Source organism: Heterodontus francisci, chromosome 8 (genome assembly GCF_036365525.1).
Source record: "Heterodontus francisci isolate sHetFra1 chromosome 8, sHetFra1.hap1, whole genome shotgun sequence".
NCBI classification, from domain to species: Eukaryota; Metazoa; Chordata; class Chondrichthyes; order Heterodontiformes; family Heterodontidae; genus Heterodontus; species Heterodontus francisci.
Window position 1 is genome coordinate 77,440,802 of NC_090378.1, and position 21,592 is coordinate 77,462,393.

The 21,592-nt window shown below is 40.5% G+C and overlaps 1 protein-coding gene across 6 annotated transcripts in view; it reads left to right on the forward strand.

Annotated features, from left to right (window-relative positions):
• Positions 1-21,592, forward strand: part of tprb (translocated promoter region b, nuclear basket protein) — a 143,769-nt gene that overhangs the window by 117,909 nt on the left and 4,268 nt on the right. For 4 of the 6 annotated variants that reach the window (XM_068037407.1, XM_068037408.1, XM_068037410.1 and 1 more), the window contains 4 exons: positions 3,193-3,287; positions 6,521-6,627; positions 7,332-7,433; positions 16,673-16,832. In XM_068037407.1, the coding sequence (XP_067893508.1) occupies positions 3,193-3,287; positions 6,521-6,627; positions 7,332-7,433; positions 16,673-16,832 (464 nt within the window). The remainder of the gene's footprint in view (positions 1-3,192; positions 3,288-6,520; positions 6,628-7,331; positions 7,434-16,672; positions 16,833-21,592) is intronic. The other 2 variants (XM_068037409.1, XM_068037413.1) reach the window with 1 other exon arrangement.

The following is a 21,592-nucleotide window of genomic DNA, read 5'->3' on the forward strand; positions in this document are numbered from 1 at the left end:
GCTGAGGCCCCAGCACAGATCCTTGTAGCACTTCACTAGTTACAGCCTGCCAACTTGAAAATGCTGCATTTATCCCTACTCTCTGCTTTTTGTCTGTTAACCAATCCACTATCCATGCTAATATATTACCTGCAACCCCATGAGCCAGTATCTTCTGTTATGTAGCACCTTGTCAAATGTCTTTTGAAAATCTAAATATACTATGTTCACTGGTTTCCCTATATCGACCCTGTTAATTACATCCTCAAAAAACTAATACATTTGTTACACAATTTCATTTTCATAAAACCATGTTGACTGTCTATTATTTTCTAAGTGCCTTGTTACACGTCATCAATAATAGATTCTAATATTTTCTCAATTTTCTGATGTCAGGTTAACTGGCCTATAGTTCCTGTTCGCGCTCTCCCTCTTTTCTCGAATAACACTGTTACATTTTGCTACTTTGCAATCCATTGGGACCATTGCTCCAAAATTTCCTAGATTCTAGATCACAACCAATGCATCCACTATCTCTGCAACCACCACTTTTCAAACCCTATGACTGAGGCTATCTGGTCCAGGAGATTTATTGGCTTTTAGTCCCATTAGTTTCTCTAGTGCTTTTCCTCTAATATTTATTTAGTTCCTTGCTCTCGTTATCCCTTTGGTTCCCTGCTATTTTTGTATGCTTTTTATTTCTTCTACTATGAAGACAAAATACAAAATATTTGTTTAACATCTCTGCCATTTCCTTATTCCCCCATTATAATTTCTCCCATCTCAATCTCTAAGGGACCAGTGTTTACTTTTGCTACTCTGTTCCTTTTTGCCTGCTTATAGAAGCTCTTACAGTCTATTTTTATATTTCTTGCTAGTTTACTCTCTCTATTTTTCTCCCTTTTCGACAATTTTTTTTGTTCACCTTCGCTGGTTTCTAAAACTCCCATTCCTCAGGCTTACTACTGTTAGTCACAACATTATAAGCCTCTTCTAATTTAATTCATTAGTCAGCCTCTAATGTGTCAGCTGTGGCTCAGTCTGTAGCACTCTTGGCTTCTGAGCCAGTAGATTGTGGGTTCAAATCCCACGCAAGTTTTAGTCTTAGCAGTTGGCAGGAAAAAAGACAGAAGCGCAAGGGGAGAGCCAACTGTGTAACAGCCCCGCCAAACAAATTTTTCTGCAGCACCTGTGGAAGAGTCTGTCGCTCTAGAATTGGCCTTTATAGCCACTCCAGGCGCTGCTCCACAAACCACTGACCACCTCCAGGCGCTTACCCATTGTCTCTTGAGACAAGGAGGCCAAAGAAGAAGAGGAGTCAGCCTCAGATGGATCACTCAATGGAATGTATGTTCGTTGAGAATTTTGCATTATTTCTTCAAATGTTTGTCATTGCTTATCTACCTTAAACCTTTTTAATCTATTTTCCCAATCCATCTTGGTCAACTCTCTCCTTATACCTATGTAATTGGGTTTATTTATGTTTAAGATTCTTGTTTCGGATTTAAGTATGTCAATCTCAAACTTGATGTGAAATTATCGTATTATGATCACTCTGCCCCATAGAATCTATTGCTATGAGATTACTAATTAACTCTCTCATTACACAGTACAAGATCTAAAATAGCCTTATCCCTGGTTGGTCCCATGACGTATTGTTCTAGGAAGCTGTTTCGAATGCATTCTAATTTTGCCAGTTTGATTTGTCTAATCTATATGGAGATTAAAGTCCCCCACAATTATTGCATTACCTCTTGTTATAAGCTCTTTGGACAGAATTCTGTGCAATGTAATATTTACCATTGGGGGACTTGTAAGCTACTCTCACTAGTGTTTCTGCTCTTTGTTCCTTATTTCCACCCATACTGATTTTATTTCCTGATCTTGCGAGCTGAGATCTTTCTCACTACTGTCCCTATACCATGCTTTATTTACAGAGCTATCCTGTCCTTTTCCATTTTACCCCTCTTTTTGAAATGTCAAGTACCCTGGCACATTTAATTTCGAACCTTGGTCACCTTGCAACCAAATCTCTGTAATAGCTGTTGAGATTAAACCCATTTATCTCGATTTGTGCCACTAGTTCATCTATCGTTATAAAAATGGTTTGTGCATTCAGATAAAAAGCCTCTAATTTTAATTTTTTTTTACCATTATTCCCTTCTTTGACCTTTATTTGTTGATGCACTATTACTGTTAAACTCTGTCCCTTTCTGCTCACACTCTGCTTATCTTTGCCCAAATTGCTACACTGCTTTATTGCCTTGACTTTTCTCTTTTTAGATTTCTGAATCCCCCACCACCGTTTTATTCCAGCCTGGTTCAAATAGATAAAAGCAAAATACTGCGGATGCTGGAAATCTGAAACAAAAACAAGAAATGCTGGAATCACTCAGCATGTCTGGCAGCATCTGTGGAAAGAGAAGCAGAGTTAACGTTTTGGGTCAGTGACCCTTCTTCGGAACTCAAGTAGAGCTCGTCCTAACAGTACAGTTCCCTCTTTCCCCAGGACTGGTGCCAGTGCCTCATGAACCAAAATCCCTTCCTCCCACACCACTGAGTCATGTATTTAACTCCCTGATTTGCTTGACCTTATGCTAATTTGCACTTGTCTTGGGTAGTAGTCCAGCGATTATTGCCCTAGAGATTCTGCTTATTAATTTAGAACCTCGTTCCTCAAGCTTCCTCTCCAGAACCTTATGCTTAGTTCTGTCTATGTTGGTGCCTCTTACATTCTCACTGCAACTCCTTCTCCAGCCATGATGAGATATCCTTAACCTTGGCAGTGATCAGGCAGCGCAACTTTCGGAACTCACGGTCAAGACTGCAGACAACAGCATCTGTTTCCCTGACTATGTTGTCCCTTACCAGGACCCCTTTGTTTTTTACTTACCCCATTTGGATGCTCCCCTGTACTATGGTGCCATGGTCAGTTTGTCCATCCTCACTGCAGTCTTTATTCTCATCCATACAGACAGCTAATTTTTTTTTAAATATATAGGAATGTTATTTTGCTTAGCACTATTTCATTTTAGCAACACTAACTTTGAGATTCTGATATTTTTAATTTAACATTTTGTGATACGAAATGCAGTTTTGTCAAATATCTCTCCGTTCCTGATCAAATGATGTGATGAGTTTAAATCGCAATCATTTATCTTTTGTTTTTTGTCCATACTATGATGTCCTCTGACCTGTCTTGTCTTTATTTAGCAGCAGCACTTCTTTGATGAAGATGACAGGATGGTGCCAAGTACACCAACTCTTGTCGTGCCCCACCGATCAGATGGGTTTGCAGAAGCCATTCAGTAAGTCGATTTTCGGATTGTATCTGATAGGATGTACAGTGGTTGATAAACTATCAAAACAAAGACATGTTGAGTTTCAAATTGGATTTTCTTTTGCCTGTGGGCAATATTACTTGTAGGTAATACTGAAATTTTGAAATTGGATGCTTGTAACTCTAAAATGCACTCAGCAGCAAGAGGCTGTTACTGCATAGTAAGATTACAAGTAAAATTCTTAGGTTAAACGCTCTGCCTTTTTGCATTTGGTAGAAACAAAGTTCTGAATTTGTATTGAAGTTGGTCAAATAGTATTTTGAAATTAGAGGTGCCAAATACCAGAAATTCTAAATGACCTTTTCTGAATTTTCTTCAACTTGAAATGAGTGTCAGGGAAGCTGATACTTTTCTTAATGTATTTCTTTTGCATTTGTGTGTTAAGTAACAGGTGGTAGCATAAGCTATTCAGTAGTACGATATAAATACATTACCAAGTGCATGGGAGCTTTAGGTAGCAGGCATAGCATGGCTTAAGGAGGGGCAGGAATGGCAGCTCAATGTTCCTGGTTACAGGGTTTTCAGACGTGATAGGGGGATAAGAAAGGAGGGGGAGTGGCAATTTTGGTCAAGGAAACTATTACAGCTGTGAGGAGGGATGATATGTTGGAAAGTTCATCAAATGAGGCCATATGGATTGAGCTTAGGAACAAAAAAGGGGCAATCACACTGCTGGGAGTGTACTATAGACCCCCAAACAGTCAGAGGGAGATAGAAAAGCAGATATGTAGGGAAATCTCTAAGAAGTGCAAGAACAATAGGACAGTAATAGGGGATTTTAACTACTGCAGTATTGACTGAGATAGTTTTAGTGAAAAGGAATTGAGGGAGCAGAATTCTTGAGGTACATTCAGGAGAACTTTTTTGCCCAGTATGTAGCAAGGCCAACAAGAGAGGGCACAGTCTTAGACTTAGTTTTAGGAAATGAAGCTAAGCAGGTAGAAGGAGTGACAGCGGGAGAGCATTTTGGTGGTAGTGATCATAATTCAGTCAGTTTTAACATACTTATGGTAAAGGACAGAGATGGAACAGGAGTTAGAGTTCTCAATTGGGGCAAGGCCAATTTTACCAAACTGAGGAGTGATTTATTGAAAATAGACTGGAAACAGCTACTTGAAGGTAAATCAGTGTCAGGGGCGATTCAAGGGGTTCAGGGTAAACATGTTCCCACAAAGAAAAAGGGTGAGGCGGCCAAATCTAGAGCCCCATGGATGTCAAGGAGCCTACAGGGTAAGATAAGGCAGAAAAAGAAAACTTATGTCCAACTCCGAGAACTCAAGACTGCAGAAAGCTGAGAGGAGTATAGAAAATGGAGGGGTGAAATCAAAAAAGAAATTAGGAAAGCAAAGAGAGGGCATGAAAGAATATTGGCAAGCAAAATCAAAGTGAACCCAAAGATGTTTTATCAATACTTTACTTTAAGAGTAAGAGGATAACTCGGGGGAGAATAGGGCCCATAAAAGACCAAAAAGGTAACCTATGTGTAGGAGCGGAAGATATTGGTATGGTTCTTAATGAATACTTTGCGTCTGTCTTCACAAAAGAGGGGGACGATGCAGATGTTGTAGTTGAGGAGGAGTGTGAAGTTTTGGATGTGATAAACATAGGGAAAGAGGAAGTATTATTGGGATTAACATCCTTGAAAGTTGATAAATCACCAGGGCCAGATGAAATGTATCCTTGCTGTTAAAAGAAGCAAGAGAGGAAATAGCCGAGTGTCTGACCATCATTTTCCAGTTCTCACTGGAGGATTGGACAATTGCTGTCGTTGTACTTCTGTTTAAAAAGGGAGCAAAATATATATATCGAATAATTACAGGCCAGTCAGTCTAACCTCAATAGTGAGCAAATTATTGGAATCTATTCTGAAAGACAGGATAAACTGTCACTTAGGCACAGATTAATCAAGAATAGTCAGCATGGATTTGGTAAGGGAAGATCTTGTTTGACCAACTTGATCGAATTTTTTGAAGAAGTAACCAGGAAGATAGATGAGGATAGTGCAGTTGATGTGATCTAGATGGATTTTAGCAAGGCTTTTGACAAGGTCCCACATGGCAGGCTGGTTTAAAAAAAAAAAAAAATCCCATGGAATCCAGGGAAATGCAACAAGGTGGAAACAAAGGGTATTTCTTTGATGGCTGTTTTAGCAACTAGAGGACTGTTTCCAGTGGCATTCCTCAGTACTGGGTCCCCTGCTTTCTGTAGTTTATTTTAACGATTTGGAGATAAATGTAGGGGGCATGATCAAGAAGTCTGCGGACGACACAAAGATTAGCCATGTGGTAGATAGTGAGGAGAATAGCTGTAGGCTGCAGGAAGATATTGATGGTCTGGTCAGATAGGCAGAAAAGTGGCAAATGGAATTTAACCCAGAGAAGTGTGAGGTGATGCATTTGGGGAGGGCAGATCAGGCAAAGGAATACACGATTAATGGGAAAATACTGAAGTGTAAAGGAAGTAAGGGACCTTGGTGTGAATGTCCAAAGAACTCTGGAGGTAACATGACAGGTTCATAAGGTGGTTAAGAAGGCATATGGAATCCTTTCCTTTATTAGCCGAGGTATGGAATATAAGAGCAGGGAGGTTATGCTGGAACTGTATAAATCATTGGTTAGGTCACCACTTGAGTACAGTGTGCAATTCTGGTCACCTCATTACAGAAAAGATGTAATTTCATTAGAGAGGGTACAGAGGAGATTTATGAGGATGTTGCCGGGACTGGAAAAATGCAGCAATGAGGAAAGAATGGATAGGCTGGGGGGCGATCTGATTGAAATATACAAAATTTTGAGGGCCCTGGATAGATTGAAGGGCCTATTTACCTTAGCAGAGAGGTCAGTGACTAGGGGGCATAGATTTAAAGTGATTGGTAGAAAGATTAGAGGGGAGATGAGGAAAAGTTTTTTTCACCCAGAGGGTGGTGGGGGTCTGGAACTCACTGCCTGTAAGGATGGTTGAGGCAGAAACCCTCAACTCATTCAAAAGAAATCCGGATATGCAGCTCCAGTGCTGTAAGCTGCAGGGCTACGGACCAAATGCTGGAAGGTGAGATTAGAATGGGTGGATCATTTTTCGGCCAGCACAGACACAATGGGCCAAGTGGCCTCTTTCTGTGCCTTAATCTTTCTATGATTCTATAGTTTTGTACAGTTCTCTGCATGACTTGAATATAAATTCACGTTGGAAGCTCTGGTTAGTTCTCCCCAGGTTACTGGAGTCCCTCGGTTCAGGTTTGGACCCCCCGAAGATATGTCTCAGACTAGTTCAAGTCAATCAGACCTTGGACAGCTGGCATCACAAGGAGGTAATAATGCTTTTACAAGGATTTCAAAATGTTAAGTTAAAGCTGCAGCAATTTATGCTCAAGGGGAGAAAATACACGAGATAAATGGGAGTAAATTTCACTGGCATTTGATGTATTATTCAGTCTTTCCATTTGTACTGGGTAAATCATTGAGTATCGATAACTATGATACAGTTGTTTTTAGTATATTTCATGGGGAACAAGCTGGTCATAATCGGTATTTAGAAACTGCCCTTTTATAGACTAGTAATTTTCTTATTGATCATTCTTTTGTGTGTGAGTCTTTGACTGGTATGCTGTACTAGACTGAAGCCTTGCATGTCACAAAATTGACCCTGAAAACTGTTGTTAATCAAATGAATGCAGTAGCAACTGGGTCTACTTGCCCCATATTGCTGTACTGTAGCAGTGGTGGCATTTAACATCGAACAGCACGTGATATCACTCATTAGAGAACACCTAAGTAAAATGTTTACTTCAGAAATGAAATGTTGTAAGAGGTTTTTCTAAAATAAAAAGGATGTGTTTGAAGATGCTGCTGTTCGCTGGCTCTTTAACAACATGAAGGAAACAATGCAGCTTGGGTATGAAATAATTCGGGCTCGCTCACTGCCTTATTGCTTGAGGGCGGGTGATTTGTAGGGCATCGTATTCTGATTTATTTCTGGATTTTGTTCGAGTAACTCCTCTCCATGTCTCTGTAGGGCTAGGAATGTATGAAACTCCCATTTACCTTGCTGCCGTTCATGAAGATGAATCTGGAGGCCGCAGTGTACCTACTACACCGCTGCAAGTTCATGCACCGGGTAAGGATTTGCTTTAATGGGGAGAAGAGCAACTGCACTTCTGGGAGAGTGGCCGTAATGTGATGGTGCTATTACGCTAATACTTAAAAGGATGAGCTTCTCTTGGTTCTTTTGACCATACTGCACAATTTTGGGCAGTTAATCTTTGTAGTAGGATTCTGGGACACAGGAATTGCTATCTTGCCATGTGAAATTGTATTATTTAACCTTCTAAATTTTCAAAATTAACCTCTATGAAGGAAGATCTGCATAACAAGGGTCATGCATATGTTTCTTATTTGTTATTTAGAGTTGCATTATGTGGCATCATTGGCTGTAATATATCTTTAAAATGCTGGATCTATCTTGTGTCCGCTCCTCTTTCTCATTTACATGTTGCCCATGGTGACATTATCCCAAAACACAATGGGCTGGATTTTGTCTTGTGGCGAACAAATGGCACTGGTCATTAATTACACTTGCTCTTAAACTTTCTGTTGGATTTTGCACTGGAACTTACTGCAGTTAGTCATTTTGGCATGCGGCCCTCTACAGAGCATCTGGGACCTATGATTAGGGTAAGCAACTGTGTATTTGCTTAACCAATCAGATTAAAGAATCATTAATGAGCAGTGCAGAGTTTAAACCACAAAGTTCAATATTAAACCAGGTAAAAATGACAAAATAGAGAGAGAGAAATATAAATGAAATGGAGGAGGGGGGAGGAGAGTTTTTTTTGTTTAAATCTCCTACAGTAATTAAAATCTGAAGGAATAAAACTCCACAGTTGTAAATTAGTTTTCAGTGACAGGGCGGTTGTTTGGTGGTAATTATCACAACATTACAAATTTCCTTACACTGAAATAAGAAAAAATAAATTTAATTGAATTAACACAATAAAGATGGACAAGCCTTAACTTTCAGGTGTGTTTAGTGGATTTGTTTCAGTTAAAGACAGCAACTTTGTGCTGTTCCATATTTAGTTTTAGTTTTAGAGATACAGCACTGAAACAGGCCCTTCGGCCCACCGAGTCTGTGCCGACCATCAACCACCCGTTTACACTAATCCTACACTAATCCCATATTCCTATCACATCCCCACCTATCCCTATATATTTCCCTACCACCTACCTATACTAGGGGCAATTTCTAATGGCCAATTTACCTATCAACCTGCAAGTCTTTGGCATTATATATATTTCACTGCTGAGTCTCTTGGCAAGATACCAGTATATCATAGCTTCTGGAGGAACAGGGCACCTCAGACAGCAATTTCGTTTCCATGTTGGACTGTGCATATGTGGTCACAGGTAGTTGCTGCCCGATTTACACTTTAACAGTGAGCGTGTCTCACCTCACTGTTAGTTATACAGCAAAATCCAGAGCAACATGTACACTGATGACACTTTACCATCATCTCTCTCAACCCCTCTGCTCCCTCTGTTGTCAGAGTGCTTGTCCAACATCCAGTCCCAGACGAGCTAAAATGTCATTCAGTTCGACATTGGGAAGACCAAAGCTTTTGTCTGCACTCCCAACTGCAAATTCATTTGCTCAGCCACTCATCCCGTCCCGTTTGACTGTCTCGGGCTGAACCAGACTGCTTGCATCTTCAGGATCCTATCCGACCCTGAGCTGAACTTCTGACACCATATTCCCTCCATCTTAAATACTGCCTACTTCCACCTCTAACATCATCCCATCACAGGCCATTTACTGATGAAGCCCTTATCCATGCCTTTTTTACCTTTAGACTCTTATTCTGATGCTTTCCTAGCCAGCCTTTCATCATCTGCTTTGCATAATCTTGAGCTCACCTAGAACTCTGCCTGTGTCCTAAATCATAACAGGTCCTGTTCACCCATCACGCCCATTTGTGCTGACCTACGTTGGTTTTCAGCTCTCATCCTCTTAGTCAAATCCCCCTCCGTGGCTTTACCTCTATATCACTAAAGCTCTGTGTTCCTCCAACTCTCCCCACTTTTTTCACCAGACCATTGGTGGCTGTGCCTTCAGCTGTCTAGGCCCTCACCTATGGAATTTATGGAATTCCCTCCCTAAACCGCTCTACCCCCCCCCCCCCCCCCCTCCTTTTTTTAAGATGATCCTTAAAACCTATCTATTTAACCAAGATTTTGCTCATTTGTCCTAATATTTCTGTGGCTTGGTGTAAAATTTTGTCTGTTAACACTACTATGAAGTGCCTTGGGACATTTCACTGTTAAAAGTGCTATACAAATGCAAGTTATTCAACACTGCTGTTCTGCCAGGAGTTTGAATTCAGGCGGTGCTTGCATGACTGATCTTTGAATTGTGAAATAATTCGGACTGTTGCTCAATCAGCATAATGCTAACATGCAATTTTGTATAACTTTAAATGTAATTAACAGTGAAATGCTTAGAATCTAATCTGGCTTGGTCTAGAGATTTTCCAAGTGTATGCAGCACAACTGCAAGACAGGCATGAATGAAAATATTTGCCATAGTTTTGAAACATAAAATATGTTCACAGTTAATGCAGACATGTTGTATAGAGTTCTGTTGTACTGTGAATGGAATGATCAACTTAACAGTTACAGATGTGTCTCCCTTTTCGAACATTTTAGCAGTTTATTATTATTTATTATTTAGCAAATGCAAATTCCCGGAGCCAAGTGATAGCCTCTTCATTTGCTGAATTTAAGGTGATTAGTCCGCCACTTAGTCTGTAGAGGGGACACTCCTCGATAATGTGCAGCATTGTTTGTGTCTCCGAACAAATGCATAAGGGGTTTGTACTGAAATCCCAGCGGTGGAGGTTGGCTGTGCAGGGGCCCTGGCTTGACAAAGGATCAGCTTTCACACCGTGCCCCTTGTCAGTACCCAGGCACCCCTGGGGAAACAAATGATTGCGCGGAGTGCTGCTGGTGGGCACTGAGTATGAAGAAGGGAGTTGGCTAAGTGAGGGAGTTCGGTAAGGAGGGGAAACTATAAGTTGAGAAAAAATAAATTTAATTGAATTAACACAATAAAGATGGCAGGACAGGTGATGGCTGCAGTATGTGGGAGCTCCTGGATGCCACGGTAATCCAAGGCAACCACGTCTGTATTAAGTGTCTGCAGCTTGAGGAGCTTCGGCTCAGAGTCATTGAGCTGGAGGTCGAGCTGCAGACTCTGTGATGCATCAGCGAGGTGGAAAGTTACCTGGACACTTTGTTCCAGAAGGCAGTCACACCCCTCAGGATAGGGTCTGTTTTGGTCAGTGATCAGGGACAGGAGGGTGTGACTGCAAGTCAGTCAGGTAAGGGGATCAAGAAGGTGGGAGTGGAGGAGCCTCAGCCCTTGCAATTGAGCAACAAGTTAGAAGTTCTTGCAGCTTGTATGGACAAGAGCAAGGGTTGTAGTGTGGATGAGCAGACTGACCAACACACCATGGTACAGGAAGCTGTTCAAGTGAGGGGAGCAAAAAGGAATGTAGTGGTAGTAGGGGACAGTATAGTGAGGGGATTGACACTGTTCTTGCAGCAAAGAGCGAGAGTCCAGAAGGCTGTGTTGCCTGCCCGATACCAGGGTTCGGGACATCTACTCAGGGCTGGAGAGGAACGTACAGTGGGAGGGGGAGGATCCAGTCGTCGTGGTCCATGTAGGTACCAATGACATAGGCAGGACAAGGAAAGAAGTTCTTCATAGTCAGTATGAGGAGCTGGGCACCAAATTAAGAATCAGAACCTCAAAGGTAATAATCTCTGGATTATTACCTGAGCTGTGTGTAAATTGGAGTAGGGCAAATACAATTAGAGAAATGAATGCGTGGCTCAAAGACTGGTGTGGTAGCAGTGAGTTCTGGTTGTTGGACCACTGGCCCCAGTACTAGGGAAAGTGGGAGCTCTACCATTGGGACCTGAACCGTTCTGGGACCAGTGTTCTAGCGAGCCGCATAACTAGGGAAGCGGAGAGGGTATTAAACTAAATAATGGGGGCAAGGGATCAAATTTGGGAAGATGTGGTAAATCAAAGGGTAGAGATGAGGCGAGAGAGAAAGGTATTATTAATATGGGAAAAGATAAACAGACCGTGACAGGAAGGGACAATGAGTACAAATCTAAGAGTAAATCAGCAGACAAGGCTAGAGGTAACAAAAATAGAAGGACACAAAATTAAAGGCTCTGTATCTGAATGCACGTAGCATTCGAAACAAAACAGATGAACCGATAGCACAAATAGAAATAAATAAGCATGATTTGATAGCCATTACAGAGACATGGCTGCAGGCTGACATAGATTGGGACCTGGATATTGAAGAGTACATGAGATTTAGGAAAGACAGGAAGCAAGGAAAAGGTGGAGGGGTGGTTCTGTTAACTAATGATGGTATTAGCACAATAGAGAGGGATGACCCAAGTTCAGGAAACCAGGATGTAAAAGCGGTTTGGGTCCAGATGCGAAATGATTAAGACAGGAAGTTACTTGTGGGAGTGGTGTGCAGGCCCCATAACAGTAACCACATGGTAGGATGGTATAAAGGAGAAATAATGGCAGCTTGTCAGAATGGTACAGCGATAATCGTGCGGGATTTTAATGTACATATAGACTGGAAAAAATCCAATGGGCAAACATAGCCTTGATGAGTTCATAGAATGCTTTTGGGATAGTTTCTCAGAACAGCGCGTTCTGGAGCCAACCACAGAGCAGGCTATACTAGACCTGGTATTGTGCAACGAGATAGGAGTAATTAATGACCTCATAGTGGAAGCGTCGAAGGCACAGTGATCTTAATATTGAATTTTATATTCAGTTTAAGGGAGAGAAGAGTGGGTCTAAGACTAGTATTTTAAACTTAAATAAGGGCAGTAAAGAGGGCATGAAAGCAGAGCTGGCAAAAGTGAACTGGCAGAGTAGGTTAAAGGATAGGTCAGTAGAGGTACAGTGGCAGACATTTAAGGGGATACTTCAGAATACACAGAATAGATACATTGCAACGCGAAAGAAAAATTCCAAGGGGAGGACCCACCATCTGGGTTAACTAAAAAAGTTAAAGATAGTATCAAACTTAAAGAAAAGGCATACAATTGCGCAAAGATGGGTGGCAGGTCAGAAGTATGGGCAGAGTATACAAAGCTGCAAAGAATGACTAAAAGATTAATGAAGAGGGACAAATTAGAGTACGAGAGAAAGCTAGCTAGAAATATAAAAACAGATAGTAAAAGTTTCTATAGATATTGAAAAAGAAGAGTTAACAGTGAGTGTTGGTTCTATAGAAGGTGAGTCTGGGGAATTAATAAAGGAAAATAAGGAGATGTCAGATGAATTGAACAAGTATTTTGCATCAGTCTTCACCATAGAGGATACAAGTAACATCCCAGAAATAGCTGTAAATCAGAAAATGGAAGGGAGGGAGGAACTCAAGAAAATTACAATCACCGGGGAAGTGGGACTGAGCACATTGTTGGAACTGTGGGATCACAAGCCCCGTGTCCTGATGGACTTCATCCTCGGGTCTTAAAAGAAGCGGCTAGTGAGATAGTTGATGCGTTGGTTTTAATTTTCCAAAATTCCCTAGATTCCGGGAAGGTTCCATTAGATTAGAAAATTACCAATGTAACTCCCTTATTCAACAAAAGAGGGAGACAGAAAGCAGGAAAATACAGGCCAGTTAGCTCAACATCTGTCATAGGGAAAATGTTAGCTATTATTAAAGACGTTATAGCAAAGCACTTGGAAAAATTCAAGGTAATCAGGCAGAGTCAACATGGTTTCGTGAAAGGAGAATCATGTTTAACCAATTTATTGGAGTTCTTTGAAGAAGTAACATGTGCTGTGGATAAAGGGAAACTGGTGGATGTACTGTACTTAAATTTCCAGAAGGCATTTGATAAGGTGCCACATCAAAGGTTATTGTAGAAAATAAAAGCTCATGGCGTAGGGGGTAACATATTGACATGGATAGAAGATTGGCTAGCTAACAGGAAACCGAGAGTAGGCATAAATGGATCATTTTCTGGTTAGCAAGATGTAATGAGTGGTGTGCCGCAGGGATCAGTGCTGGGGCCTCGACTTTTTACAATTTATATAAATCGCTTAGGTGAAGGGACCGAAGGTATGGTTGCTAAATTTGCTGATGACCCAAAGATAGGTAGGAAAGTAAGTCATGAAGAGGACATAAGGAGGCTACAAAGGGATGTAGATAGGCTGGGTGAATGGGCAAAGATCTGGCAAAAGTGGGAAAATGTGGAATTGTCCATTTTGGTGGGAAGGATAAAAAAGAAGCATATTATTTAAAAGGTGAGAGATTGCAGAGCTCTGAGATGCAGAGGGATCTGTGTGTCCTAGTGCATGAAACGCAAAAGGTTAGTATGCGGGTACAGCACGTAATTAAGAATGTTATGGTTTATTGCGAAGGGAATTGAGTACAAAAGTAGGAAGGTTATGCTTCAGTTATACAGGGCATTGGTAAGACCATATCTGGAGTACTGTGTACAGTATTGGTCTCCTTATTTAAGGAAAGATTTAAATGCGTTGGAAGCAGTTCAGATAAGGTTTACTAGACTAATACCTGGAATGGGCGGGTTGGACAGGCAAGGCTTGTATCCGCTGGAGTTTATAGAGGCAACTTGATTGAAACATATAAGATTATAAGGGGTCTTGACAGGGTGGACGTGGAAAGGATGTTTCCCCTTGTGGGAGAATCTAGAATTAAGGATCACTATTTAAAATAAGGGGTCGCCCATTTAAGACAGATGAGAAATTTTTTCTCAGAGGTGTGAGTGTCTTTGGAACTCTCTTCCTCAAAAGGTAGTGGAAGCAGAGTCTTTGAATGTTTTTAAGACAGAGGTAGATAGATTCTTGATAAGCAAGGGTGTGCAAGATTATTGGGGGTAGGTGGGAATGTGGAGTTGACGTTACAATCAGATCAGCCATGATCTTGTTGAATGGCAGAGCAGACTTGAAGGGCTGAGTGGCCTACTCCAGTTCCTAATTCGTATGTTTGTAAATGATCCTACCAGCAGACTGAATTCCAGGAGAAAATTAAAGGACTCAAAGAGCCCCCATGTCACCAGTCATCCCAGAAGCACTAGTCTCAACATTGAGCAACTCTCTAGCTTTATGGCAATAGGGCATGCTCTCCAAATTTTACAACTTAATGTTGAGAGCCTATCGGCCGCCAAGCAAAATCTCATTGGATGCCTTGTCACCCAACACTCCAACATCATTTTAGCAGTAAGCTTTATGAAAACAAAAAAAAAATAATAATTTTTTATGTGACAGTTCACTGTTTTGGGGGAAAATAACATTACCCATTTATTCTGCAGTCTTTTCAGAGTTTGATTTTTTTTCTTTTTTTTGTAATCCAATTATAAATGAAGCAAAATTGAGGTATGTGTGCTGTTCCTTTAATTAAAAAAAAAGGATATGTTAATGGGGGTTAAATGAAGACAGTTGGGAAAGAGGCTCATGAGGAACATGAACAGCAGTATGGATGTGTTGAGCCAAATGGCCTATTTCTGGAACAATTTATTTTTGTGGTAACTGATGTAATGCAAAATGCCCATCTTGCAATTGTGCTGCATATACTTGGAAAATCTCTTGACCAAGCCAGAATAGATTCTAAGCTCTCACTGTTAATTACATTTGAAGTTTTGCAGAATTGCATGTTCGCATAATACTGATTGAACAACAGTCTGAATATTTGATCCTTACCATTTTAAAATTGAATAACCTATTTTTCTTTCATTGAATCCTTGGAACAAGACAATTACTTTACAAAAATTTGCAAATCCTCTTGCTTTCATTTGTATAGTACAGAAGTAGTTATTGGACTGTTCTGGTTATTGAACCTGAGACTGGTTTGTGTTCATGTGCTCAGTGGTTGCATAAGTGTTCTGATTTCAAGGTTGAAGCCCCTGCATGTAGTATGAGCATTGGCAATGTTTACATTAAGAAAAAGCAAGTAGTCAAAGTGAAATTGAAGAATTAAATATTTGCTTTCAATATAGATACAATACAATGACATTTTCAATAATATTTACTGATAGTCATTCTGTAGTACAGAACTTGACTATTGCTGAAAATAGAGACATGTTGTTGAAGCTTTTCATCTTGCACTCATCAGGACAATCTGCAAGAATACCAGTGTAAGGGAAAACAACAACTTTATACTGTATGAGAAGAGACTACTGATTGGTTGGTAAATGAACTCTTGATTGGTAGAGGCGTTGCCATAGAGAAAATACCAGTTTATGGTGACTGACAGTTAACTGCCAGGCTTTGTTTGAAATTTAAACCAGGCAGCTTAACTCCGATTGGTCATGGCATTGCCCTGAGGAATGAACCAGTGAATGGCTGTCACTTACTTTGTTTAGCTAAAACAGGCACAATGTATGTACATGTTCTTTCTATCTGCAGAGAACGGAGCCCTGGGTATTTATTCATTTTATTCTGCAGTCTTTTCAGAGTTTTGATTTTTCCTTTTTTTTTTTGTAATCCAATTATAGATGAAGCAAAATTGAGGTATTTGTGCTGTTCTAATTTAAAAAAAAAGGATATGTTAATGGGGTTAGATGAAGACAGTTGGAAAGAGGCTCATTCCTCAGTGTGCTAAGAATTATGCTGATAACCAGTTTAAGATTGTCAGTAGGACTTGCAGTGTGGCGCATTTGCGTGTACTGGAAGCTACATATATTAATACACAGGGCCCTGTTCTTTGCAGAGTAACATGTAGACACATTGCACCTTTTTCAGCTAAACAAAATAAGTGACAGCCATTCACTGGTTTATTCCTCAGGGCAGTGCTTGACCAATCAGAATCAAGCTGCCTGTTTTAAATTTCAAACCAAGCTTGGCAGTTAACCGTCAGTTATCTGGTGCTTTCTCTATGGCAACGCCTCTACCAATCAGAGGTCACTTAGCAACCAATCAGCACTCTCTTTTCATGCAGTATAAAGTTGTTTTCCCTTACATTGGTATTCTTGCAGATTGTCCTGATGAGTGCAAGATGAAAAGCTTCAACAACATGTCTCTATTTTCAGCAATAATTTACTGAGCTGCAGCACTGGATATGCTTCGTATGAACTGGCTGTTGGGAGTTTCACTCTTAAGTGCGATATGGAGCCACGCCTGTTTAATAATGCTCAGACAGAAGAGTTGCAGGCCTTACAGTTCAAATCTGCATATAATGTCACTTGCTGACCTAATCGGATATTGATAACTTTTAGTATTTGTGTCATACTGAGATTTCAGCTTGTCTTGGGGAACAACCTTTTTGCTACTTTGTTTTCCTGCAGTAACAGTTTTCAATGAGGGTGCCCAGTCAGATATAACTGAGCATGCTTCTCAATCTGTTCCCATGGTTACAACATCCACTGGAACTCTGTCCAACACTGCTGAGTCTGGAGGTGGCGATGATGGGGATGAAGTGTTTGTAGAAGGAGCGGACCAAGAGGGGTAAGATAAAAAGACGAGTACCTTTCAATCTATGGTCCTTTTTCTTTTAAGGAACTATTTAAATATGTTAAATTATTTCACATTTACAGTTGCTTCATTTTCCTTTTGTTACACTTAAGAAAATGAAATCACAAATACTTTATATAAATTTCAATTGATTTAGAATACTAACTAAATTCTGAATTGACTCTACATGAAAAAATCTTAGTAAATTTAATTGATCAACTACGATGAGTAATGTTGGGTGAGTAATGTGGAATGTTAACTCTGAATGTATGTAATAAGGATGCCAAAAAAACCATCAAATCCATTCTATCCACACATGATGCAGCCTTTTTTGCCAATGACCCCCACACTCCAGTCACAGAATCTTTTGGGAGAGGAAATTGCTTATGGTTAATTTGAGGAAAATGACTGGCAACTTGTTTGCAGTTGCCTAAGGAAATTAAGTTAATCTGCTGGAGACTGGCACTCTTAAAAACCTTCTCATCCCAGCTAATCAATTTACCTCTTACTGGAACTTGTCTGCTAACCATGCTCACTACATGTTTTGGTAATTTGGTTTTAGGCTTCATTGTGAAAAGTATTTTTTAAAAATCTAATCTTATTCTTTTCCACAGTAACTTTAGGTTGAGCAGATTAGGATTATTTTCATTAGAAAGACGGAGGTTGAGGGGGGACCTGATTGAGGTGTACAAAATCATGAGAGGTATAGACAGGGTGGATAGCAAGAAGCTTTTTCCCAGAGTGGGGGATTCATTTACTAGGGGTCACGAGTTCAAAGTGAGAGGGGAAAAGTTTAGGGGGGGATATGCGTGGAAAGTTCTTTACGCAGAGGGTGGTGGGTGCCTGGAACGCGTTGCCAGCGGAGGTGGTAGACGCGGGCACAATAGCGTCTTTTAAGATGTATCTAGACAGATACATGAATGGGCAGGAAGCAAAGAGATACAGACCCTTAGAAAATAGGCGACATGTTTAGATAGAGGATCTGGATCGGCGCAGGCTTGGAGGGCCGAAGGGCCTGTTCCTGTGCTGTAATTTTCTTTGTTCTATATAGCAACTTTAATGTAGTAAGGATTTTATGCTTATGCCCCTTATTTCTACCCTCCCCAAGCCCCTAATAATCTAATAAAATAGCAAGATACTGCTGATGCTGGAAATCTAAAATATAAACAGAAAATGCTGGAAATACTCAGCAGGTCAGGCAGTATCTGCAAAGAGAAACAGTTAATGTTTCATGTTGATGATCTTCCATCAGAACTGGAAAAAAATAGATGTAGCAGGTTTTAAGCAAACAGATGCAGGGAAAGAGGGAGGGAAGGTTGTGATAGGGTGGAAGACAGGGATGATGGTGCAAGGCCTAGGTCGGTGGTAATGGCAACAAGAACAGAAACAAAATATGCGTCTAGAGGAGGTGTGAGTGGAAATAACAGAATTATTACCAAAAGCTGTTTACCTAAAATGGAAACTGGTTATGGTCTGAAATTGTTGAACACAATGTTGAATCTGGAAGGCTGTCTGTCGATCACCTAATGAAAATATGAGGTGCTGTTCCTCAAACTTCTGTTGCACTTCATTAGGACAGAGCCTTGTTAGCTCCTGGTGATGAGTGCTGTGCTTATTAATGTGATCCAACAATGCACAACAACTTAAACATTAACAAATTGGTGTGAGATATAGTACTTGAAGAAAAGGTAGGAGTGCAGGTTGGTGATGAGGCTGATTGTTACCAGAATGTAAACAGTAGGGACAGAACGTGTGAATGTCATATTGCACCAAGGAATCGTACAAGAGTAGGGAAGTTTGATACTAGAACAAATTTTAAAGGCTTTGTATCCGAATGCATGAAGCAAGTGGTTGCAGGGAAACCAAGTTTGGGAATTGAATATCCAAGGGTACTCAGTATTTCAGAAGGATAGGAAGGAAAAGGAGGTGGTGTAGCTTTGTTAGTAAAGGAAGAGATCAGTGCTGTAGTGAGAAATGATGCAGGCACTGGAGATCAAGACGTAGAATCAGTCTGGATAGAAATAAGAAATAGCAAGGGAAAGAAGACCCTGGTGGGAGTAATCTATAGGTCCCCAAACAGTAGTTCCGCAGTGGGGCTCAGTATAAACCAGGAAATACTGGGGGCTTGTAAGAAAGGTACGGCAATAATCATGGGGGGTTTTAATATGCATATAGACTGGATTAATCATATTGGCAAGGGGAGCCTTGAGGGAGATTTCATTAAATGTATTAGAGATTATTTTTGGAGCAATATGTTGTGGAACCAACCAGGGAGCAGGCTGTTCTAGATTTGGTATTGTGTAATGAGGTGTGATTAATTAATCTCATAGTTAAGGATGCTTTAGGGAAGAGTGATCATAGCATGCTAGAATTTCAGATTCAGTTTGAGGGCAAGAAACTGGATTCCCACATTAGCGTTCTGGAGTTAAACAAAGGTAATTACATAGGCATGAGGACAGATTTGAGGAAGACTAAAAGGTAGGACAGTTAAAGAACAGTGGCAGATGTTTAAGGAGATCTTCAATTCCTCCCAACTAAAATATATTCCAGAGAGGAAGAAAGATTGTCAAGGGGGGGAATAACATCCATGGTTAAGCAAGGAAGTTGTGGATAACATAAAGACAAAAACTAAGGCATACCATATTGCAAAGGCCAGTGGCAGGCTGGAAGATTGGGAAACTTTTAAAGATGAACAAAGGGTTACTAAAAAAGTAATGAGAGAAAAGATAAATTATGAAAGAAAACTAGTGCAAAATATAAAAACAGATAGCAAAAGCTTCTATAAGTATATGAAAGGGAAGAGAGTCGCTAAAGTGAATGTTGGTCCCTTGGAGGATGAGACTGGGGAGTTAATGGTGGGGAACACAGAAATGGCGGAGACACAAAATCAGTATTTTGCTTCAGTTTTCACGGTGGAGGACACTAGTACCATCCCAATAGTAACAAGTAATGCGGAGGTTATAGGAAGGGAAGAACTTAGAACAATCATCATCACTAGGAAAAAAGTACTGAGCAAACTAATGGGATTGAAGACAGACAAGTCCCCAGGGCCTGATGGCCTACATTTTAGGGTCTTAAAGGAAGTGGCAACGGAGATAGTGGATCCATTGGTTATAATATTCCAAAATTCCCTGGATGCGGGAAAGGATTGGAAAAATGCTAATATAATGCCCTTATTCAAAAAAGGAGGGAGGCAAAAAGAGGAAACTGTAGACCAGTTAGTTTAACATTTGTCATTGGGAAATTGTTAGAATCCATTATTAAGGAAGTAATAACAGGATATTTAGAAAGTCAAAATGCAACCCATCAGAGTCAGCATGGTTTTATGAAGGGTAAATCGTGTTTGACTAATTTGCTAGAGTTCTTCGAAGATGTAACAAGTGAAGTGGATAACTGAGATCCTGTAGATGTAGTATATCTGGACTTCCAAAAGGCATTTGATAAGATGCCGCACAAAAGGTTAATACACAAGGTAAGATCACATGGGGTTAGGGGCAATTTATTAGCTTGGATAGAGGATTGGCTAACCAACAGAAAACAGAGAGTCAGGATAAATGGGTCATTTTCTGGTTGACAAGATGTAACTAGTGGGGTGCCACAGGGTTCGGTCCTCAGGCCCCAACTATTTACAGTCTATATCAATGACTTGGATGCAGGGATAGAAGGTACTATAGCCAAATTTGCAGATGACACTAAAATAGGTGGGATAGTAAGTTAATAAAGAAATAAGAAATTTACAAATGGATATTTTATTTTATTTGTTTAGAGATACAATATTGAAACAGGCCCTTCGGCCCACCGAGTCTGTGCCGGCCACCAACCACCCATTTATACTAATCCTACATTAACCCCATATTCCCTACCACATCCACACCTTTCACCTACCACCTACCTACACTAGGCAATTTACAATGGCCAATTTACTTATCAACCTGCAAGTCTTTGGCTGTGGGAAGAAACCGGAGCACCCGGCGGAAACCCACGTGGTCATAGGGAGAACTTGAAAACTCTGCACAGACAGTACCCAGAACTGAACCCTGGTCGCTGGAGCTGTGAGGCTGCGGTGCTAACCACTGTGCCGCCCTATATGGATAGGTTAGATGAATGGGACAAAATTTGGCAGATGGAGTTAAATGTGGATAAAGTGTGAGGTTATCCATTTTGGTTGGAAGAATAGAAAGGCAAATTATTATCTAAATGGAGAGAAACTTCAGAGTGCTTCGGTGCAGAGGGATCTGGGTGTCCTTGTGCATGAATTGCTGAAAACTAGTATGCAGGTGCAGCAGGTATTGAGGAAGGCAAATGGAATTTTGGCATTTATTGCTAAAGGAATAGAGTGTAAAAGTAGGAAAGTGTTACTGCAACTGTACAAGGGCATTAGTGAGACAGCACCTGGAGTATTGCGTATAGTTTTGGTCCCCTTACTTGAGGAGGGATGTAGTTGCATTGGAGGCAGTTCAGAGGAGGTTCACTAGATTGATTCCAGAGATGAGGGATTTGTCTTAAGAAGAGAGATTGAGCAGTTTAGGCCTTTACTCTCTGGAGTTTAGAAGAATGAGAGGAGATCTAATTGATGTATATAAGATGATTAAGGGGATTGACAAAGTACACATAGAGAGGATGTTTCCTCTTGTGGGGCAATCTAGAACGAGAGGTCATAGTTTTAGGATAAGGGGTAGCAGATTTAAAACAGAGATGAGGTGAAATTACTTCTCTCAAAGAGTCGTGTGTCTGTGGAATTCACTACCCCAGAG